We start from the raw sequence: 25,307 nt of genomic DNA, 5'->3' as shown, positions 1-25,307 counted from the left end.
CAAGGCATGGACTCTACAAGGTATCAAAATAATTCCACAGGGATTCTGGCCCATGTTGACTCCAATACTTCCCACACTTGTGTCAAGTTGGCTGGATGTCCTTTGTGTGGTGGACCATTCTTGATACACAAGGGAAACTGTTGAGCGTTAAAACCCCAGCAGCGCTGCAGTTCTTGACACAAACTGATGTGCCTGGCACCTACTAACATACCCCGTTCAAAGGCGGGGTAAAAGAAAGTTCCAAAGTTAAATCTGGAATTGGCTTCCTATTTCGCAACAAAGCATCCTTCACTCATGCTGCCAAACATACCCTCGTAAAACTGACCATCCTACCGATCCTCGACTTCGGTGATGTCATTTACAAAATAGCCTCCAATACCCTACTCAATAAACTGGATGCAGTCTATCACAGTGCCATCCGTTTTGTCACCAAAGCCCCATATACTACCCACCACTGCGACCTGTACGCTCTCGTTGGCTGGCCCTCGCTTCATACTCGTCGCCAAACCCACTGGCTCCAGGTCATCTACAAGACCCTGCTAGTTAAAGTCCCCCCTTATCTCCGCTCACTGGTCACCATAGCAGCACCCACCTGTAGCACTCGCTCCAGCAGGTATATCTCTCTGGTCACCCCCAAAGCCAATTCCTCCTTTGGCCGTCTCTCCTTCCAGTTCTCTGCTGCTAATGACTGGAACGAACTACAAAAATCTCAAACTGGAAACACTTATCTCCCTCACTAGCTTTAAGCACCAGCTGTCAGAGCAGCTCACAGATCACTGCACCTGTACATAGCCCATCTATAATTTAGCCCAAACAACTACCTCTTCCCCTACTGTATTTATTTATTTATTTTGCTCCTTTGCACCCCATTATTTCTATTTCTACTTTGCACTTTCTTCCACTGCAAATCTACCATTCCAGTGTTTTACTTGCTATATTGTATTTACTTTGCCACCATGGCCTTTTTTGCCTTTACCTCCCTTATCTCACCTCATTTGCTCACATTGTATTTAAACTTATTTTTCTACTGTTTTATTGACTGTATGTTTGTTTTACTCCATGTGTAACTCTGTGTTGTTGTATGTGTCGAACTGCTTTGCTTTATCTTGGCCAGGTCGCAATTGTAAATGAGAACTTGTTCTCAACTTGCCTACCTGGTTAAATAAAGGTGAAATAAAATAAATAAATAAAAAGGCACTTAAATCGTTTATCTTGCCCATTCACCCTCTGAATGGCACACATACAGAATCCATGTCTCAATTGTGTCAAGTCTCCTCTCCTTCACCCTACTGATTTGAAGTGAATTTAACAATTGACATCAATGAGGGATCATAGCATTCACATGGATACACCTGGTCAGTATATGTCATGGAAACAGCAGGTGTTCTTAATGTTTGTATACTCAGTGTATATTCATATTCTTATATACAGTACAGTTAAATCAGATCTTTAGAAAGAGGAGAGGCGCTGTGATACAATACTGTATGTTTATTATCAGTTTTTTAAAGCTAAACTGACTTTTTGCCTGAGTAACCTCTGGTGGCAGAGCATTCCACGATGACATGGCGCTATACATAACTAAGCAACGCATAAAATGTGTTTTTGGTTTGGGTACCGTGAAGAAAACCCATAGTGGCATGTCTGGTGGGGAATGTGTCTTTTTCAAGTGTATGCAAATAGATTATACAAGTGGTTAGGCATATCGAAACACACAAATGTTTCTTCAAAAGACTAGAAGAGAAGTAGTGAATTTCTCCTCAACCCTCAACCATGAGACCATCATGCATGTTGTTGATGTTAGTTCTGTTTGTGCAGTTAAGGGCAAGGCACACTGCTTTGTTTTGAGCCAGTTGCAGCTTTGCTAGGTCTTTCTTTGCTGAACCTGACCATAACACCAGACAGTAATTAAGATGGGACAAGATCAGAGCCTGAACAACTAGTACAATTGATCTGTGTGTCACAAACGCAGAACATATTTTTAGAACAACTTTGTCAATATAACTTGACCTTGATAACATACCATGCAATGTTACCCCCTGGAGTTCAGCTTCTTCAACTTGTTCAATGGTCACATCCTGGTCACATCCTGCACAACTCCAGTTGAGGTTTAGGTCTAAGAAAATGCTTTTAACCAAATACAATGCTTTTGGTTTTAGATGTATTTAAGGCCAGTTTATTGTTAATTACCCATTCTGACTGTATTTCTCTACTAAGATCCTTAGTGAGCTCACTGGCAGTAGGTGCTTATGTGTAGAGTGTGCATTCTTGTAAACAATAGAGAATAGTAACAGCCCACGGCAACTGCCATGATGGATAAAGCACTGTACATACAGTTGAAGTCGAAAGTTTACATACAGCTTAGCCAAATACATTTCAACTCAGTTTTTCCCAATTCCTGACATTTAACCCTCGTAACAATTCCCTGTCTTAGGTCAAGCTCAATTGTAGTCTCATCTGACCAGAGTACCTTCTTCCATATGTTTGGGGAGTCTCCCACATGTCCTTTTGGAGAACACCAAACATGTTTGCTTATTTTTTTCTTTAGGCAATGGCTTTTTTCTGGCCACTCTTCCATAAAGCCCAGCTCTGTGGAGTGTACAGCTTAAAGTGGTCCTATGGACAGATACTCCAATCCCCGCTGTGGAGCTTTGCAGCTCCTTCATGGTTATCTTTGGTCTCCTTGTTGCCTTTCTGATTAATGCCCTCCTTGCCTGATCTGTGAGTTTTGGTGGGCGGCCCTCTCTTGGCAGGTTTGTTGTGGTGCCATATTCTTTCCATTTTTTAATAATGGATTTAATGGTGCTCCGTGGGAAGTTATTTTTTAATAACCCAAACCTGATCTGTACTTCTCCACGACTTTGTCCCTGACCTGTTTGGAGAGCTCCTTGGTCTTCATAGTGCTGCTTGCTTGGTGGTGCCCCTTGCTTAATGGTGTTGCAGACTTTGGGGCCTTTCAGAATAGGTGTATACAGTTGAAGTCGGAGGTTTACATACAACTTAGACAAATACATTTCATCTCAGTTTTTCACAATTCCTAACATTTAATCCTAGTAAAAATTCCCTGTCTTAGGTCAGTTAGGATCACCACTTTTTATTTTAAGAATGTGAAATGTCAGAATAATATTAGAGAGAATGATTTATTTCAGCTTTTATTTCTTTCATCACATTCCCAGTGGGTCAGAAGTTTACATACACTCAATTAGTATTTGGTAGCATTGCCTTTAAATTGTTTAACTTGGGTCAAATGTTTCAGGTAGCCTTCCACAAGCTTCACACAATAAGTTGGGTGAATTTTGGCCCATTCCTCCTGACAGAGCTGGTGTAACTGAGTCAGGTTTCTAGGCCTCCTTGCTCGCACACGCTTTTTCAGTTCTGCCCACAAATGTTCTATAGGATTGAGGTCAGGGCTTTGTGATGGTCACTCCAATACCTTGACTTTGTTGTCCTTAATCCATTTTGCCAGAACTTTGGAAGTATCCTTGGGGTAATTGTCCATTTGGAAGACCCATTTGCGACCAAGCTTTAACTTCCTGACTTTTTCCTCCAAACATAACGATGGTCATTATGGCCAATCAGTTCTATTTTTGTTTCATCAGACCAGAGGACATTTCTCCAAAAAGTACGATCTTTGTCCCCATGTGCAGTTGCAAACCGTAGTCTGGCTTTTTTTATGGCGGTTTTGGAGCAGTGGATTCTTCCTTGCTGAGCGGCCTTTCAGGCTATGTCGATATAGGACTCGTTTTACTGTGAATATAGATACTTTTGTACCTGTTTCCTCCAGCATCTTCACAAGGTCCTATGCTGTTGTTCTGGGATTGATTTGGACTTTTCGCACCAAAGTACGTTCATCTCTAGGAGACAGAACGCATTTCCTTCCTGAGCGCTATGACTGCTGCGTGGTCCCATGGTGTTTATACCTTCGTACTATTGTTTGTACAGATGAACGTGGTACCTTCAGACATTTGGAAATTGCTCCCAAGGATGAACCATACTTGTGGAGGTCTACAATTATTTTTCTGGGGTCTTGGCTGATTTCTTTTGATTTTCCCATGATGTCAAGCAAAGAGGCACTGAGTTTGAAGGCAGGCCTTGAAATACATCCACAGGTACACCACCAATTACTCAAATTATGTCAATTAGCCTATCAGAAGCTTCTAAAGCCATGACATAATTTTCTGGAATTTTCCAAGCTGTTTACAGGCACTGTCAACTTAGTGTATGTAAACTTCTGACCCACTGGAATTGTGATACAGTGAACTATAAGTGAAATAATCTGTCTGTAAACAATTGTTGGAAAAATGTATTGTGTCATGCTTAAAGTAGATGTCTTAACCGACTTGCCAAAACTATAGTTTGTTAACAAGAAATGTGTGGAGTGGTTGAAAAACTAGTTTTAATGTCTCCAACCTAAGTGTATGTAAACTTCCGACTTCAACTGTATCTGATGTTGGAGAAGCTTCCATTGAAGAATACTCTCTGAGTTCTATTTGAGTAGTAACTCTCAAACCATATGATGGCAGGTGATGTAAAGCCATAACACGTTTTTTCAATACGAATGATGATCAATAACATCAAAGGCTGCACTGAAATCTAATAATACAGCTCCAACTATCATCTTACTATCCATTTATTTTAGCCAATCATCAGCCATCTTAGTCAGTGCAGTACAAGTTGAGTGCCCTTCCCTATATGCACACTGAAAGTCAGTAGTTAACTTGTTCTTTGAAAAATAGCATAGCATTTGTTCAAACACAATTTTATCCATCCGTTTACAAAGAACAGGCTGCAAACTGATTGGGCGGCTGTTACAGCCAGTAAAGGTTGCTTTACTATTTTTAGGTACTGGAATTACTTTAGCTTCCTTCCACGCCTGTGGACACACACTCCTTTAGGCTTTGGTTAAAGACATGGCAAATAGGGGTGGCAATACAGTCTGCTACTATTCTCAATAGTTTCCCATCTAGGTTGTCTATACCTGGTGGCTTATCCTTTTTGATGGATACCAATAGTTTTTCCACCTCTTCCAAACAAACTTGACCAAATTCAAAACAGCAATCATTCTCTTTCATTATTAGATCTTCAATACAATAATATGATGGTTCACTGTTCAATGTTGTCATTTCAGTTCTCAGTTTGTCCACTTTACCAGTGAAATTGTCACTGAAATGATTGGCTATATCAAAAGGTTTTGTTAGAAATCACGCATGAACTTCAAATTATAATTTTTTTCTGCCCAGAATATAATTTAACGTAAAAAAAACATTTTTATGTGGGTGTGTGTTAGAAACAATATGAGTGTGAAAAGGGAGCTCTTTATAGCACAAGAACTAAAGAGCTTGGGTTTTTATAATGGAGCCGATAGCGACAACCTACTTCACGTTCCATGTGACAACCATACCCAACAGTTATCACATGATTTGACCTAGGAACTCAGAAATAGGTTTGAAATATAGCCCTCCCTTTCCTATTTCCAACAAACATAATTGTTCATGGATACTCCCAAAATTCAAACATTTACAAAGAAAGCACCAATCCACTTTTTTTTAACATTCACCTGTGAAATAGACGTACATTCCCCTCACCTCAATGTTTTGTCATGCTGATATGAATTGACCAGGTGGATGAGTTCTTTCAAAGAATTCACACATTTTAACCTTAAATATAGTGTATTACACAGTGCCATTGACATTGGGAGTAATTAGCACTGTGACAACCAAATCTCCCCTGGGGAGACTGGATGTAGCATTTGCAGGTTGACCCTTTAAGTTTATCGTGTTTGGCTCTTAGATACGGTCAATAACTCAACATCCAGGAGTCCTGCTTTGTGTTATGAATTGGTAGATTGGAGAAATGTCTGCTTCTCCAATGTTTTTGACATTTAGGGTTGGGAGAAAAAAAACTAAATTTTGATTCTAAGTTGGATGAAACCAGAACTGCCCCAGAATAAGAAAAACAGAAACCAATATTTCAGGGAACTTCCATTAAGCATTCATGTGCACTAAAATGTCCTAGTGGGGATGCCAGAGCCAAATAACCGATGCATAAAAACCTGAAAAAGTAAAAACAAAATTAGTCTCTAAATAGTCTCTTAACTGTTTGGCTCTGTCTCCATTCCAAGGTGCTGGAAGTGTCTCCTCATGCTTTCTTTCCACCATGTATTTATAGTGGGTCTGCTAACTGTACAACAGGAAATGTAACCCCTCCACCCTTACAGGCATACTCTCTCCCACACACACACACACACACACACACACACACACACACACACACACACACCTCTATTATGAAGTCCTGCTGCCTGATAATGACTCACACATTCACACGTCTAAGCTTCCTTGATCTCCAGTGAAAGAGATCAGGCAACCCCACACCTCACTCCACTTGTTATTATCAGAAAGGCTAGAATACATATTGTCAAACAACAAGGATGAACAACAATGAAAGTAGACATGGGGAAGCATGCAGAGGACGTCAAAGTTCCCAAGTGCTATTATGGAGAAGGAGCTGTCATTCAGATGTTTTTGTTGTTGTCAAACACAAGCAGTTTTTTGTTAACTTTTCCAGTGTTTCTTAGTTGTGATTTGACTTCACATGATGGAAGTTCCTTCTTCTGAATTCCATGTCAAATAAATGTTTCACTGTTTGTCAGATGACCACTGTCCAGTTATTTTAATCATGAGAGCTTTTGTGAGAGTGAGACTATGTTTTTGGCTTTACTCTATTCTAAATTCAAACTGTACTATTGTCAGTGAGTGTATCCATTTGATTGATGTCTAAAGTTGATTTTACATAGTGGACTAATCTTTTACCAAAGGGGTGGAGTGCCAAGCTTGTTTTGCTGGACCGTAGCATCCAAACAAAATAGACTCAGTTCAGTGTTGACAAAGAATTTGTGACCCATAAAACCAGCACAACACACACACGGCTTAGTGTTCTAAACGGTCTCTAAATGTATTGCTATTCTTCTGTTCTCCAGTGTTTTTGCAGAACAAATCTAGTCGAGATGAGATGTGTCAAGAAACCTGAAGAAGATGCATATCGCAGAGGACAAACTGATGGCCAACTCCCATCTGAAATACAAAGGTTAAACTGCGATGAGGACTTACACTCTGATGGCCTCCAGTAGGCACCTCTGGTGTCTGCGGTGCTCTCCACTGTTGCCCTTGGTCAGGTTGGTGCGGTGCAGCAGCCAACACTCCCTCAGCACATTGGCAGCAGCATGGCGGATCTGGGACAGACAGAGCGCCAACATCAAGACCCAGTCAATCAAACCTGCAGCCCTAACGTGTACGTGTGTGACACACACTCCTTTGTACAGCATGACTGTCCCAGCTGGAGATAAGAGTATATGGAACAGTGATGCATTAAGCTAACACTCATGTTTATAGCAGGATTAAGTTATAAAGAATTACAGCACTAACCGGAAGGATGACAGCATGTCATAGCATGGTGTCATCTTGGGGGAATGTTTATATCATGGTGCCATCATAGGAGCATGTTTATATCATGGTGCCATTATAGGAGCATGTTTATATCATGGTGCCCACATGGGAGCATTTTTATATCATGGTGCCATCATAGGAGCATGTTTATATCATGGTGCCATCATAGGAGCATGTTTATATCATGGTGCCATCATAGGAGCATGTTTATATCATGGTGCCATCATACGAGCATGTTTATATCATGGTGCCATCTTGGGAGCATGTTTATATCATGGTGTCATCTTGGGAGCATGTTTATATCATGGTGTCATCTTGGGAGCATGTTTATATCATGGTGTCATCTTGGGAGCATGTTTATATCATGGTGCTATCATGGGAGCATGTTTATATCATGGTGCCATCATGGGAGCATGTTTATATCATGGTGTCATCTTGGGAGCATGTTCATATCATGGTGTCATCTTGGGAGCATGTTTATATCATGGTGCCATCATGGGAGCATATTTATATCATGGTGTCATCTTGGGAGCATGTTTATATCATGGTGTCATCTTGGGAGCATGTTTATATCATGGTGCCATCATGGGAGCATGTTTATATCATGGTGTCATCTTGGGAGCATGTTCATATCATGGTGTCATCTTGGGAGCATGTTTATATCATGGTGCCATCATGGGAGCATGTTTATATCATGGTGTCATCTTGGGAGCATGTTCATATCATGGTGCCATCATGGGAGCATGTTTATATCATGGTGCCATCTTGGGAGCATGTTTATAACATGGTGTCATCTTGGGAGCATGTTAATATCATGGTGTCATCTTGGGAGCATGTTTATATCATGGTGCCATCATACGAGCATGTTTATATCATGGTGCCATCATGGGAGCATGTTTATATCATGGTGCCATCTTGGGAGCATGTTTATATCATGGTGTCATCTTGGGAGCATGTTTATATCATGGTGTCATCTTGGGAGCATGTTTATATCATGGTGTCATCTTGGGAGCATGTTTATATCATGGTGCCATCATGGGAGCATGTTTATATCATGGTGTCATCTTGGGAGCATGTTCATATCATGGTGTCATCTTGGGAGCATGTTTATATCATGGTGCCATCATGGGAGCATGTTTATATCATGGTGTCATCTTGGGAGCATGTTTATATCATGGTGTCATCTTGGGAGCATGTTTATATCATGGTGCCATCATGGGAGCATGTTTATATCATGGTGTCATCTTGGGAGCATGTTCATATCATGGTGTCATCTTGGGAGCATGTTTATATCATGGTGCCATCATAGGAGCATGTTTATATCATGGTGCCATCATAGGAGCATGTTTATATCATGGTGCCATCATAGGAGCATGTTTATATAATGGTGCCATCACACAAGCATGTTTATATCATGGTGCCATCATGGGAGCATTTTTATATCATGGTGCCCACATGGGAGCATTTTTATATCATGGTGCCATCATAGGAGCATGTTTATATCATGGTGCCATCATAGGAGCATGTTTATATCATGGTGCCATCATAGGAGCATGTTTATATCATGGTGCCATCATAGGAGCATGTTTATATCATGGTGCCATCATAGGAGCATGTTTATATCATGGTGCCATCATAGGAGCATGTTTATATCATGGTGCATGGTGCCATCATAGGAGCATGTTTATATAATGGTGCCATCACACAAGCATGTTTATATCATGGTGCCATCATGGGAGAATTTTTATATCATGGTGCCCACATGGGAGCATTTTTATATCATGGTGCCATCATAGGAGCATGTTTATATCATGGTGCCATCATAGGAGCATGTTTATATCATGGTGCCATCATATGAGCATGTTTATATCATGGTGCCATCATAGGAGCATGTTTATATCATGGTGCCATCATGGGAGCATGTTTATATCATGGTGCCATCATATGAGCATGTTTATATCATGGTGCCATCATAGGAGCATGTTTATATCATGGTGCCATCATAGGAGCATGTTTATATCATGGTGCCATCATAGGAGCATGTTTATATCATGGTGCCATCATAGGAGCATGTTTATATCATGGTGCCATCATACAAGCATGTTTATATCATGGTGCCATCATAGGAGCATGTTTATATCATGGTGCCATCATAGGAGCATGTCTATATCATGGTGCCATCATAGGAGCATGTTAATATCATGGTGCAATCATGGGAGCATGTTTATATCATGGTGCCATCATAGGAGCATGTTTATATCATGCTGCCATCATAGGAGCATGTTTATATCATGGTGCCATCATATGAGCATGTTTATATCATGGTGCCATCATACGAGCATGTTTATATCATGATGCCATCATGGGAGCATGTTTATATCATAGTGCCATCATACGAGCATGTTTATATCATGGTGCCATCATAGGAGCATGTTTATATCATGGTGCCATCATAGGAGCATGTTTATATCATGGTGCCATCATAGGAGCATGTTTATATCATGGTGCCATCATACGAGCATGTTTATATCATGGTGCCATCATAGGAGCATGTTTATATCATGGTGCCATCATAGGAGCATGTTTATATCATGGTGCCATCATACAAGCATGTTTATATCATGGTGCCATCATAGGAGCATGTTTATATCATGGTGCCATCATAGGAGCATGTTTATATCATGGTGCCATCATACGAGCATGTTTATATCATGGTGCCATCATGGGAGCATGTTTATATCATGGTGCCATCTTGGGAGCATGTTTATATCATGGTGTCATCTTGGGAGCATGTTTATATCATGGTGTCATCTTGGGAGCATGTTTATATCATGGTGTCATCTTGGGAGCATGTTTATATCATGGTGCCATCATGGGAGCAAATTATATCATGGTGCCATCATGGGAGCATGTTTATATCATGGTGTCATCTTGGGAGCATGTTCATATCATGGTGTCATCTTGGGAGCATGTTTATATCATGGTGCCATCATGGGAGCATGTTTATATCATGGTGTCATCTTGGGAGCATGTTTATATCATGGTGTCATCTTGGGAGCATGTTTATATCATGGTGCCATCATGGGAGCATGTTTATATCATGGTGTCATCTTGGGAGCATGTTCATATCATGGTGTCATCTTGGGAGCATGTTTATATCATGGTGCCATCATGGGAGCATGTTTATATCATGGTGTCATCATGGGAGCATGTTCATATCATGGTGCCATCATGGGAGCATGTTTATATCATGGTGCCATCTTGGGAGCATGTTTATAACATGGTGTCATCTTGGGAGCATGTTTATATCATGGTGTCATCTTGGGAGCATGTTTATATCATGGTGCCATCATACGAGCATGTTTATATCATGGTGCCATCATGGGAGCATGTTTATATCATGGAGCCATCTTGGGAGCATGTTTATATCATGGTGTCATCTTGGGAGCATGTTTATATCATGGTGTCATCTTGGGAGCATGTTTATATCATGGTGCCATCATGGGAGCATGTTTATATCATGGTGTCATCTTGGGAGCATGTTCATATCATGGTGTCATCTTGGGAGCATGTTTATATCATGGTGCCATCATGGGAGCATGTTTATATCATGGTGTCATCTTGGGAGCATGTTTATATCATGGTGTCATCTTGGGAGCATGTTTATATCATGGTGCCATCATAGGAGCATGTTTATATCATGGTGCCATCATAGGAGCATGTTTATATCATGGTGCCATCACAGGAGCATGTTTATATCATGGTGCCATCACACAAGCATGTTTATATCATGGTGCCATCATAGGAGCATGTTTATATCATGGTGCCATCATAGGAGCATGTTTATATCATGGTGCCATCATGGGAGCATTTTTATATCATGGTGCCCACATGGGAGCATTTTTATATCATGGTGCCATCATAGGAGCATGTTTATATCATGGTGCCATCATAGGGCCGTCCCTGTAGCTCAGTTGGTAGAGCATGGTGTTTGCAACGCCAGGGTTGTGGGTTCAATTCCCACGGGGGGCAGCACAGAAAAAAATGTATGAAATGTATGCGTTCACTACTGTAAGTCGCTCTGGATAAGTCGCTCTGGATAAGAGCGTCTGCTAAATGACTAAAATGTAAAATGTAAAAATAGGAGCATGTTTATATCATGGTGCCATCATATGAGCATGTTTATATCATGGTGCCATCATAGGAGCATGTTTATATCATGGTGCCATCATGGGAGAATTTTTATATAATGGTGCCATCATATGAGCATGTTTATATCATGGTGCCATCATAGGAGCATGTTTATATCATGGTGCCATCATAGGAGCATGTTTATATCATGGTGCCATCATAGGAGCATGTTTATATCATGGTGCCATCATAGGAGCATGTTTATATCATGGTGCCATCATACAAGCATGTTTATATCATGGTGCCATCATAGGAGGATGTTTATATCATGGTGTCATTATATGAGCATGTTTATATCATGGTGCCATCATACGAGAATGTTTATATCATGGTGCCATCATGGGAGCATGTTTATATCATGGTGCCATCATAGGAGCATGTTTATATCATGGTGCCATCATACGAGCATGTTTATATCATGGTGCCATCATAGGAGCATGTTTATATCATGGTGCCATCATAGGAGCATGTTTATATCATGGTGCCATCATAGGAGCATGTTTATATCATGGTGCCCACATGGGAGCATTTTTATATCATGGTGCCATCATAGGAGCATGTTTATATCATGGTGCCATCATAGGAGCATGTTTATATCATGGTGCCATCATAGGAGCATGTTTATATCATGGTGCCATCATAGGAGCATGTTTATATCAAGGGTGCCATCATAGGAGCATGTTTATATCATGGTGCCATCATGGGAGCATTTTTATATCATGGTGCCCACATGGGAGCATTTTTATATCATGGTGCCATCATATGAGCATGTTTATATCATGGTGCCATCATGGGAGCATTTTTATATCATGGTGCCATCATATGAGCATGTTTATATCATGGTGCCATCATAGGAGCATGTTTATATCATGGTGCCATCATACAAGCATGTTTATATCATGTTGTCATCTTGGGAGCATGTTTATATCATGGTGCCATCATACGAGCATGTTTATATCATGGTGCCATCATGGGAGCATGTTTATATCATGGTGCCATCTTGGGAGCATGTTTATATCATGGTGTCATCTTGGGAGCATGTTTATATCATGGTGTCATCTTGGGAGCATGTTTATATCATGGTGTCATCTTGGGAGCATGTTTATATCATGGTGCCATCATGGGAGCATGTTTATATCATGGTGTCATCTTGGGAGCATGTTCATATCATGGTGTCATCTTGGGAGCATGTTTATATCATGGTGCCATCATGGGAGCATGTTTATATCATGGTGTCATCTTGGGAGCATGTTTATATCATGGTGTCATCTTGGGAGCATGTTTATATCATGGTGCCATCATGGGAGCATGTTTATATCATGGTGTCATCTTGGGAGCATGTTCATATCATGGTGTCATCTTGGGAGCATGTTTATATCATGGTGCCATCATGGGAGCATGTTTATATCATGGTGTCATCTTGGGAGCATGTTCATATCATGGTGCCATCATGGGAGCATGTTTATATCATGGTGCCATCTTGGGAGCATGTTTATATCATGGTGCCATCATGGGAGCATGTTTATATCATGGTGTCATCTTGGGAGCATGTTTATATCATGGTGTCATCTTGGGAGCATGTTTATATCATGGTGCCATCATGGGAGCATGTTTATATCATGGTGTCATCTTGGGAGCATGTTCATATCATGGTGTCATCTTGGGAGCATGTTTATATCATGGTGCCATCATGGGAGCATGTTTATATCATGGTGTCATCTTGGGAGCATGTTCATATCATGGTGCCATCATGGGAGCATGTTTATATCATGGTGCCATCTTGGGAGCATGTTTATATCATGGTGTCATCTTGGGAGCATGTTTATATCATGGTGTCATCTTGGGAGCATGTTTATATCATGGTGCCATCATACGAGCATGTTTATATCATGGTGCCATCATGGGAGCATGTTTATATCATGGTGCCATCTTGGGAGCATGTTTATATATAATGGTGTCATCTTGGGAGCATGTTTATATCATGGTGTCATCTTGGGAGCATGTTTATATCATGGTGTCATCTTGGGAGCATGTTTATATCATGGTGCCATCATGGGAGCATGTTTATATCATGGTGTCATCTTGGGAGCATGTTCATATCATGGTGTCATCTTGGGAGCATGTTTATATCATGGTGCCATCATGGGAGCATGTTTATATCATGGTGTCATCTTGGGAGCATGTTTTTATCATGGTGCCATCATGGGAGCATGTTTATATCATGGTGTCATCTTGGGGGCATGTTCATATCATGGTGTCATCTTGGGAGCATGTTTATATCATGGTGCCATCATGGGAGCATGTTTATATCATGGTGTCATCTTGGGAGAATGTTCATATCATGGTGCCATCATGGGAGCATGTTTATATCATGGTGCCATCTTGGGAGCATGTTTATATCATGGTGTCATCTTGGGAGCATGTTTATATCATGATGCCATCTTGGGGGCATGTTTATATCATGGTGTCATCTTGGGAGCATGTTTATATCATGGTGCCATCTTGGGAGCATGTTTATATCATGGTGCCATCTTGGGAGCATGTTTATATCATGGTGTCATCTTGGGAGCATGTTTATATCATAGTTCCATCTTGGGGGCATGTTTATTTGCTGATTAAACTGCTGTTATGAAGTGAGAGGTAGTCTATTGTTAACGTTGATGAAAACAATGTTGCCTAGTGCAGAACTGGGTCAGGCGGGATGGGCTGTACACTAATGTTTGCTACACGGCGGTGTTTGCTAAAAACACAAACGGATGGACACGTACCCGTCATACAGGGAAAAATATTTGAGGATGCAAATATTCATCAGTGGGCCATATGTTGGTTACGGAAACATATTCCTCTTGTTTCTCTTTGATTCTATTCGTGTCTACTGTCCTTCCTGACGAGGACACCGTAACTGCCCTGCTATCTGAGCCTGGTGATGTCACTACAGCCGGGCCTTGTCTTGTGTTGTCCTCTGTGTGGGGTTATTATTAGGGGCCGTCAGGGGCCGTGCCCAGATGTCTTTCCTTATTCTTCCTGTCAACATAAATCAGGGCAATGATGGACAACTCCGCAGGGACTCACACACACACACCAAACAACTACAAACAGACATAAGGATGCACCAAGTGAGAGGATGTGTTCAGTGCCAGGGAGGAAGTGGTTATATCCTCAGCAGACCTACAACCTCACATCCTCACACTGACAACACACTGTAGCCTGCAGCCAGGTGTAGCCTACACCCTACACTGCCAACCTAGCGCTCAGCTAATGCTCAGTCAAGTCAGTGGATTTCAAAGAATCCTGCCATACACTACTTACATATTAGAGAATGATGGATATTGGGAAATGGATATGGAAATCATGCTAGCATCTTCCGTTGTGCTCGTTTATTTTCAGGTTGTTGATTCTCCTTCCCGGCGATAAGCAAACAGATGGATCCTGTCCGAGGCTTCAACATGAAGTAACCCCTCAACAACATACACTCGCTCACTGTGTCCTCAGTTACGGCAGTGAGTACACACACACAACACACATCATCTTATCCAGTTTCCTGTCGGTCAGAGCTCCCCATCCTGGACTGACACAAGTCCCTTTCCTGACAGGGACACGATTATTTCCTCCTTTTGACGCCTTTTGGAGGCTATTAAGAGATTGGCGGGCCCCACCTCCCAAGCCCTCCACCCCCCCAGTCCTTTTCCCACACTATCCTGTCCTCTGGAATGGCCTATTTAAGGAAAAAATAACATTATAAAAAGACTCCAAAATCATAACACGCGTGCGACGTGGAAAATATCCCTGCATCCACCCAGAAGGCCTCATCTGTTGTGTCAAGGGTTTTGTTTTTCTTGTGAGACCGAGGGAACCTTTGAAGGGAGCTGGCTGCTACCGGTTATCAATGTAAGACAGTGGTTTGGATCTTCACAGTATGTTTTTCTTATCATTCAGTTATTGGAAATATGGGGATAAATGACTCCTTGAACTGAGAGACACCCACAACATGTTCATTCATTACTGTCATTATAGAGCCAGGTATTTTTACTGACCATGTGACCACCTGACCAGGAAAAACTCCCAGCCCTTGTAAAGGTTAGAACTAGGGCCCAGAGTTTTCATGACTAGGTGGACACATGGGATATGGAAAAACTCAGGTGCAGTCGTTCTCCTCGTCTCACCCGTTTGGAGATCTGGATGTCCATCATGAAGAAGTGCACGTGTTTCTCTCCTTTGTTCAGCGCCAGCTTCTTGGTCATGACGGCCACCAGCATGGCGGTACAGGCCACACCCTAAGGACAAACACACAGACAGCCACACCACCGTCACTATGGTTACCACCATCGCCGTTTGTCATCCTCACCGTGTCCCCTTGTGACCCGTAAGAGCGGGAGTCAGAGTCGGAATTCACAAAATGATCATGTCAACATTCAAAATCAGCCCTATAGCTTCAGGTCTGCTTGGCCAACATCAAGATAGACATCGTAATTCCTTTTCAAGAAGTTATGACATAGTTGTGATTTGCTATAACTTGTACAAATATGGTGGGCCTATTTTGCCTATTTCGCCAAATAATACTAGTTACACTGAATGTGAGAGTGAAATGGTTAATCATATGCCACTGTGCCACTGATATAGTAGTATGGTTTACTCTGAGAATAGCATTGTGCTATTGCTGGATAGGGAACAACTAAATGCTGACGAATGCTCAGGAACCCAACAGAGTGAATCAGAGTGACTTGGCACTAAAAGTGACTATATTTCAGTGTGGTACAATAGTCTCAACACACTAATTCTTACTGTGTAATCTTAGACTACACTTCTAACCTATGGGGGAGATTTAACATAGCTAATTTACCATTGAGTACAATTTTATATCAATATTTACTGTAATTGCACAAAGCACACAGTTGTACCAATGTGTATCTACCTACAATGTAATTGCATTGTACCTGCCAGTGTAATTACTGTGGAAATACAGTACATGGTTTTAGAGACATAGTGTAATCATATCATTTAAAGATTAGACTGCTTTGAAAATGAAGACCAAATTTTACCTGTTTCCCTTCCCTTGTTTGCATTAGTAAAAGAGAGAGAGAGAGATCAAAGTCTGATAAAGAAGAACAATCATATTAGCATGCACGCCAAGGCTCACAATGAATCACAGGTTACAGTCTGGACACAGAGATAATGCTAAGAGCCATTCAGATGGATTAATCACAAATCCTGCACTAGTCCCCTGTCCCTTCCTAAGAGCTCCCAAAATACTCTGCTGGCTTCCTAACATCAACCAGCCCACTCACTGGTACTGATATGGGCATGACTGGAACCAAAGATTCCATGTGAATCTGCACCAGTGTAATCTGGGAATTCTGAGAGGCACAACATCCTTCCCAGGGATCCATCCACACCCCACTGTTAGGATGTGTGGTGAGCACGCTGCTCTGCTCACCTCCCCAACACAGCTGGGACACTACCAGAGAGGCAGGCTAGCCCAGGGTAAAGGTGTTGAGCCTAGGGGTCCTTGACAGCCAAGCGCTACAGGTGTGAGTACTGCTTCACTCATTGTCCTAGAGAGCTGCCCTGTTGGGAGTAGGAAACTTTTTTTTTTCAAGTCATTGGCACAGGTTGGCACGCCCTCCTGTTCCAGTGGTGCCAAAGGCTATAAACTACCTAAAAATGGAAATGGTGGAAAGTTTCCCCTTAAAAAGGGGAAAGCTTATAAAAACAAGGGGAGAGGGAGAGAAAGAGAAAGAGGAGTGAAGGATAATTTTCCACTGTGTCAGGAAGGTGTCTCGGCCTGGCTCGCGCCCCTCTGCCGGTCTTGTGACTCTCCGCCGCTTATCTGCTCGGATCGGAAACGGACAGAGCTGAGGTGAGGCAGAGAGCCAAGTCCTTACAGCCCAACATGCAGAAAACACCCAGATACCTCCCTCCCTCTCCCTCTCTCTCTCCCTGTACTAGTCACATGTCCCTAAACCCTTCAAAGTGCAAGATCCTGTTGGTAGCATGTATGAGAAACCTGTCCCCTGCATGTCCCCTTATGATATACGGGAAAAACCTGCAAGTCTGTGAAAGTGTGAAAGTCCTTGGAGTCATTGTGCAAAACAATCTGCAGTGGGACAAAGAAATTGATTCAATGATTCGCAAGGGAAGCAAAAGGTTGTTCTTCCTACATCGACATAAAATATTTAACATGCCACAAATGGACCTGGACCTGCTAGCCATCTACACGGGCTATGTTCAACCCTTTCTAGAGTATATCGCAACATCTTGGCACAGCTCCTTGACTCAAACCCTCTCTGAACAACTCGAGCCCATACAGAAGCGTGTTTGCAGAACCATTGCAGAATCTATTCCACATGCCAGGACTGAGAAATATAAAAAGTTGCCTATTCCATATCTATGTACAGTACCAGTCAAAAGTTTGGACACACCTTCTCATTCCAGGGTTTTTCTTTATTTGTACTATTTTCTACATTGTAGAATAATAATGAAGAAATCCAAAATTTGAAATAACCCATATGAAATCATGTAGTAACCAAAAATGTGTTAAACAAATCAACATTTATTTTATATTTAAGATTCTACAAAGTAGCCACCCTTTGCCTTGATGACAGCTTTGCACACTCTTGGCATTCTCTCAACCAGCTTCATGAGGTAGTCACCTGGAATGCATTTCAATTAACAGGTGTGCCTTGTTAAACATTTATTTGTGGAATTTCTTTCCTTCTTAATGTGTTTGAGCCAATCAGTTGTATTATTGGGTGGTATGGGTGGTATAAGGAAGATCACCCTATTTGGTAAAAAAAAAAATAATAATAATTATGGCCAGAACAGCTCAAATAAGCAAAGAGGAATGACAGTCCATCATTACTTTAAGACATGAAGGTCAGTCAATGCGGAAAATTTCAATAAGTTTCTTCAAGTGCAGTCGCAAAAACCATCAAGTGCTATGACGAAACTGGCTCTCATGAGGACCGCCACAGGAAAGGAAGACCCAGAGTTACCTCTGCTGCAGACGATAAGTTCATTAGAGTTACCAGCCTCAGAAATTGCTGCCCAGATAAATGCTTCACAGAGTTCAAGTAACAGACACATCTCAACATCAACTGTTCAGAGGAGACTGCGTGAATCAGGCAAATTAATAGTTGAATTGCTGCAAGAAACCACTACTAAAGGACACCAATAAGAAGAAGAGACTTGCTTGGGCAAAGAAACACGAGCAATGGCCATTAGACCGGTGGAAATCTGTCCTTTGGTCTGATGAGTCCAAATTTGTGATTTAGGGTTCCAACTTACGTGTCTTTGTGAGACGCAGAGTAGGTGAACGGATGATCTCCGCATGTGTGGTTCCCACCATGAAGCATGGAGGAGGAGGTGTGATGGTGTTGGGGTGCTTTGCTGGTGACATTGTCAGTGATTTATTTCGAATTCAAGGCACACTTAACCAGCATGGCTACCACAGCATTCTGCATCGATATGCCATCCCATCTGGTTTCCGCTTAATGGGACTATCATTTGTTTTTCAACAGGACAATGACCCAACACACCTCCAGCTATTTGACCAAGAAGGATAGTGATGGAGTGCTGCATCAGATGACCTGGCCTCCACAATCACCCAACCTCAACCTAATTGAGATGGTTTGGGATGAGTTGGACTGCAGAGTGAAGGAAAAGCAGCCAACGAGTGCTCAGCATATGTGGGAACTCCTTCAAGACTGTTAGAAAAGTATTCCAGGTGAAGCTGGTTGAGAGAATGCCAAGCGTGTGCACAGCTGTCATCACGGCAAAGGGTGGCTACTTTGAAGAATCTCAAATATAAAATATATTTAGATTTATTTAACACTTTTTTGGTTACTACATGCTTCCATTTGTGTTATGTCATAGTGTTGATGTCTTCCCTATTATTCTACAATGTAGAAAATAGTAAAAAAAATAAAGACTACCCCTTGAATGAGTAGGTGTGTCCAAACTTTTGACTGGTACTGTATATTAACAAAACAAAACTTTGAGTCTCCTGAATGTACATATTGTCTTGAATTTCTCTTGTGATTTCAACTTGAACATTTTGTTGTGTATGTATTGTAATATCCAATAAACTTTGATTTGATATCCATGTATTTCAGTTTCTTTGACTGCCATGTGGATATGAGTAAAAATTTAATCTCCCTCTCCTTCTCCCTCTGCCTCTCCCTCTACTTCTCACTCTGCATCTCTCTCCCTCTGTCACGACTTCCACCGAAGGTGGTTCCTCTCCTTGTTCGGGCGGTGCTCGGCGGTCGGCGTCGCTGGCCTACTAGCCATCACCGATACATTTTTCCTTTTCTGTTGGTTTTGTCTTTTGTTCATTCATACCTGGTTTTCATTTGCTTTAATTTCTGTGTGTATATTTACCCCTGTTTCCCCGCTTAGGTTTGTGCGGGGTTATTTTCATGTTGCTCGTAGAGGTTTTTTTCCCCTCAGTTTATTCACGTGTGTACCGTGTGTTAAGTATAGTAGGTGTTGTTTTCCTCCTTCCGTGAGTAACTGTGTGTTCCATGGTCTTGGGCGTTTAAGGACATTGTACCTGTACCATTTTGGGATTTGCCTATTAAAGACGCTACATTGACATCTCTGCTCTCCTGCGCTTGACTCCTTAGCTACCTTCAGTATGATTTTGCAACACCCTCTCTGTCTCCCTCTGCATCTCCCTCTGCATCCCACTCTCCCTCACTCTCTCTACTCTCCTTTTCACTTCCCCGCTCCCTCTTACTCTCCATCTTCCACCCACTCCAACCTCCCACCTCTCATTCTCCCTTTACTCTCCATCTCTCTCCATCTCCTTCTCAAATATTCTTCCATTGTAAAAACCTATCAACTCTTTGTACTCAGCATCAACCTACTTAACTGAGATATTGGCCTATATTCTTACTGGTGAGGGTCCATTGTTTTGTAAACAATGACAGTTGAATATGACAATATATCATAGTGAAAATCCTTTGTTCTTTTCTATGACAGAACAACACCTGAAGTGTATTATTTAATGTCATTTCCATGGCACCCAGACTGCTTGAACATAAGAGTCGCAACACTTTCACAAATTTAAAATATGCTTACAATGCTTCAAATTTTCTGCTGCGTGTACCTTTCTTACCAGTGGGTGTAACCAAAGTGTTTGAGTCACAGACATAACAATACATGCGTCAATAACCACACCGCTTTCGTCGTCCGACAAGAGAAAGGTCATATGTTATCATGTAGAGCACATTGGGGCTGCATTCTGTAAGAAACGTGCTATAAAAATAAAGTTCAATATTATCAGTGTTCACCCATAGTGTTCACCCATAAAACCAGTAAACTCACTGTAACCTTTCACATCTCCCCACCTCTGCTCAGTGCCAAGATATCTACATAACAACTACTCCTGTGTGTGTGTGTGTGTGTGTGTGTGTGTGTGTGTGTGTGTGTGTGTGTGTGTGTGTGTGTGGTGTGTGTGTGTGTGTGTGTGTGTGTGTGTGTGTGTGTGTGTGTGTGTGTGTGTGTGTGTGGATGGGAGAGTGCCTGGTACTAGAGAATCACTTCTCTGACCCATAAACAACCAAGACATCATCAGGCATTCTCCCCTGAACTTGTCATATACAGGCTGATAGTGGGGAAAACAGTAATAAAAATAATATTACACTGGTACAGTAGTGTTACATTTTCAAGATAGAATAGAAAAGCTTCAATATGAAAACTACAGCTACTGTACTTTAAGACATCATAGCATGCACTGGCAACACACAGGGGGCACATGGTGTAGTGTAGGACATTGTAAGAATGCCATCATGGAAAATAATAGAGAAAGAAGCCAAGACAAGAGAGATCGATGGGAGTAGCGACAGGCAAACAATGAGTCAGTAGCAACAGTACGGTACATGGCATGCTCTCTGCATGTACCCAGCAACTAGCCGCCAGCATCAAAGTCAATATTGGGACTGGGTGGCACCAAGCACCACTGTATTTCTACTGTAAGTAAATAACTTTCTGCAGCCACTTCAACGTAATAGGTACTTTTAAAACAACCAACTCGAGAACCCTGACTAGTGTTTCAGTTTCCCTCTATTCTTTTTAATTTGATCACCCTGTTGCAGAATAACCTTCCTGCAATGCAGTGTATTTGAGGTTTAAAAAGGCTTCTGAAGTTTGTAATTTCCACCTTGAAATTTCAGACATGATTTTCCCTTATGAAAAATGTATCAACCCTTACAAAAAATGTCCATTAATTATAATCCATATAGTAATTCACATTTCCTGTTGCTGCAGGATTATTTCCCTGCTGTAGAAAACTGGCTCAAATTTTGATCATACATCTGTTTACCTGCAGAGACATGAAGCCATGTACAGTACATGACAGTTCCTTGCAAAATTATTCATCACCCTTGTTGTTTTTCCTATTTTGTTGCATTACAACCTGAAATTTAAATGTATTTTTACTTGGATTTCATGTAATGGACATACACAAAATATTCCAAATTGGTGAAGTGAAATGAAAAAACATAACTTAAATTAAATAACTTAAAATTAATTCAAAAAATTAAAAACTGAAAAGTGGTGCGTGCATATATATTCACCCCCTTTGCTATGAAGCCCCTAAATAAGATCTGGTGCAACCAATTACCTTCAGAAGTCACATATTTTAGTTGAATAAAGTCCACCTGTGTACAATCTAAGTGTCACATGATCTCAGTATATATAGTTAAAGTCGGAAGTTTACATACACTTAGGTTGGAGTCATTAAAACTCGTTTTTCAACCACTCCACAAATGTCTTGTTAACAAACTATAGTTTTGGCAAGTTGGTTAGGACATCTACTTTGTGCATGACACAAGTAATTTTTCCAACAATTGTTTACAGACAGATTATTTCACTTATAATTCACTGTATCACAATTCTTATTTCTTATTATTTTCACAATTAAAAATATTTTGCATCTTCAAAGTGGACATGTTGTGTAAATCAAATTATACAAACCCCCCAAAAATATATTTTAATTCCAGGTTGTAAGGCAACAAAATAGGAAAAATGCCAAGGGGGGTGAATACTCTCGCAATACTCTGTATGTTATTTAGCCTGTCTACTTTACAGTAATGTTCTGCTTTAAAAAGCCATTGTAAACTTTAAGATACAGGCTTTATCATGCTTTGACACTCAGGCTAGAAACGTTATTTTCCCTATCTCTCCATTCCCCCTCCCCATATAGTTACCATGACTCCATATAGTTACCATGACTCCGGTGAAGAGGCACACCACTTTGCCACAGCTGGTTTTGGGGGACACGTCCCCGTATCCCACGGTGAGGAAGGTGATGGCAATGAGCCAGAGAGCTGTGTCCATACGACCAGTCTCCTCCTGTGTCTGCCTGTAGAGGGCCACACACCCTGGGTTCACTCACTACATACACAGATACATATGTCTTACATGAAGATATTCATAGATTTGATCGATATTATATAGACATTACATTACTAACAAGATCAGACCAATGGGTAAGACAAAAACAGAGATATATCTCATTGTCAAGAACTCCAGTCACCCAAGTCATAGACTGTTCTCTCTGCTACCGCAGCGTATGTGGTACCAGAGCACCAAGTCCAGGTCCAAAATCCTCCTTAACAGCTTCTACCCCCAAGCCATAAGGCTGTTTTACATTGAAGTAAATGTCCACCCAGACTATTTGTATTGAACCCCCCCTCCCCCCCTTGATTTTACACTGCTGCTTCTCGCTGTTTATTATCTATGCATAGTCACTTTAACCCTACCTACATGTACAAATTACTTCGACTAACCTGTACATATTGACTCGGTACCAGTACCCCCTGTATATAGCCTCATTATTGTTATTTTATTGTGTAACCATTTTTAGATTTTTTTTACTTTAGTTTATTTAGTAGATCTTTTCTTAACTCTATTTTCTTAAAACTGCATTGTTGGTTAAGGGCTTGTAAGGAAGGATTTCACGGTAAGGTCTACACCTGTTGTATTCGACGCATGTGACAAATAACATTTGATTTGTTTTGTTTTGCGATTTAGAATCTTTATGGGCACCCAAAGATCCAAGCGTTGTAGTTACAGTTAGACAGTGATTATCTGTTTATCTATCAGTGGCTGTGGGGTCAGGGGAGGTCCTGTTTCAATTCCAGAAAAGAGAAAATAGAAGTTGAATTGTCTGGACAGATGGTGAAACTGACTCAAAAATGGGCTGATTTTGTAAGTTGTTGTTTTCTCAGAATTTATTTCAAGACCATTCCAATTCAGTGTTCATCGTAAGTCTTCTATTGCCTACAGGGAAGTTATAATGCATTATACCTGTCGGGTGTTACTCAGAAGTCTTACAATCTGTCAATCATCAGATCGTATAACCAAAACGTCAGTTTGTTTAACATGCAGCTTGATTAATTAACACGTTTGATTTTCTCTATGTAACTGAGATCTAAGAATCCCATCCCATTGTAGGTTCAGCCTAAACAAATGACCTCACGTTGGCCGCAAGCAGACTTCAGAGACCTAGGATAGTATGTGTTGGCTCAACAGAAAACGATCTACATTGAATCTGTTATTAGACATCCTTTCTGAATGGGGAACTCAAATTGACCATCAATATTTGAAGTAGAGTGAGCAATTGATTGCCCCAGTCTGTTTGTAATAAACTGTGTAGCGGTGTGTGTGTATGTGTGCGTGTTTCTGTGCTGGCAGTAGTAATGTGTTATATTTAAATTTTTGGCAAACTGTTTTTATCTCTCACTGTGTGTCCTCTTTTTCTGTTCTGTCTATCACACAGACGTCTGTTTGTGCCTGTGTATCTCAAACAGGAGAGTGTGTGTGAGTCATGCATGAGATGTGTATGTGTATATGTATGTGTATATGTATGTGTATATGTATGTGTATGTGTATGTGTATGTGTATGTGTATGTGTGAGAGAGAGAGAGAGAGAGACGTGCGTGAGTCATGCATGCGTGTGTGTGAGCATGAGTGTGTGCCTGCGTGTGCACGCCCCTCCACCCTACCTCTCACACAGCGTGAGCATCCAGGAAGCGATGAGCCAGAACAAGAAGATGAACACCATCAGCGTGCGCGCCGGGTACTTGTTCATCAGCACCTTGAGCACGAAGCGGAACGTGAAGTTGATGTTGTTGAGCGAGCCGATACTCCTATAGGAGGCACTGAGCAGCACCTTGCTGTGCAGTAGGATCGTCCTGTGGACCAGGTACAGCCTGAGGAACATCAACGCCGACAATAGCAGCTCTGTGTCCAACAGCACCTCCCCGTGGCGGGAGGACACACACAGCGGCGCCGAGTTGGAGGAGTTGACCTCTACCCCCTCCCTGGCGATGGGCGCAGGGATGCCCACCTCCCAGTAGGTGCCCACGGGATGGATGGCACAGACCAGCAGCTCCAGGGAGATGCCCAGCACCCTGCGGCTTGTCATGGCGATGCGCCAGTCCACCTGGTTGTGGTCAATGATGAAGAGCTGGAGAAAAAGAGAGGGGTCGGGACAGGGTCGACAGTGGAGAGAGAAAGGGATGAGGGCGAACGGAAGAGCCAGAGGGAGAAGGAGAGTTAGAGGGGGAAAGAGAGTGAAAGATAAATAAAAAAGAGAAAGAGAGAGAGAGATTGCAAGAGGGAAAGGGATTGAGTGGGAGAGAGAGAGAGGGGTAGTAAAAGAAGGAT

The 25,307-nt window shown here is 41.6% G+C and overlaps 1 protein-coding gene and 1 non-coding gene across 2 annotated transcripts in view; one reads left to right on the top strand and one right to left on the bottom strand.

Annotated features, from left to right (window-relative positions):
• Positions 1-25,307, bottom strand: part of LOC106578046 (intermediate conductance calcium-activated potassium channel protein 4) — a 48,462-nt gene that overhangs the window by 12,302 nt on the left and 10,853 nt on the right. The window contains exons 3-6 of the mRNA XM_014156614.3: positions 24,644-25,107; positions 22,863-22,998; positions 15,797-15,907; positions 7,107-7,228 (exon numbers count right to left, since the gene is read on the bottom strand). Of these exons, the coding sequence (XP_014012089.1) occupies positions 7,107-7,228; positions 15,797-15,907; positions 22,863-22,998; positions 24,644-25,107 (833 nt within the window). The remainder of the gene's footprint in view (positions 1-7,106; positions 7,229-15,796; positions 15,908-22,862; positions 22,999-24,643; positions 25,108-25,307) is intronic.
• On the top strand, positions 11,402-11,474 carry trnaa-ugc (transfer RNA alanine (anticodon UGC)). Its single transcript has one exon. It is a non-coding gene; the product is annotated as a tRNA-Ala (tRNA).

Source organism: Salmo salar, chromosome 02 (assembly GCF_965601325.2).
Source record: "Salmo salar chromosome 02, fSalSal1, whole genome shotgun sequence".
Taxonomy (NCBI): Eukaryota; Metazoa; Chordata; class Actinopteri; order Salmoniformes; family Salmonidae; genus Salmo; species Salmo salar.
This window is presented reverse-complemented; position numbering and strand designations above follow the sequence as displayed.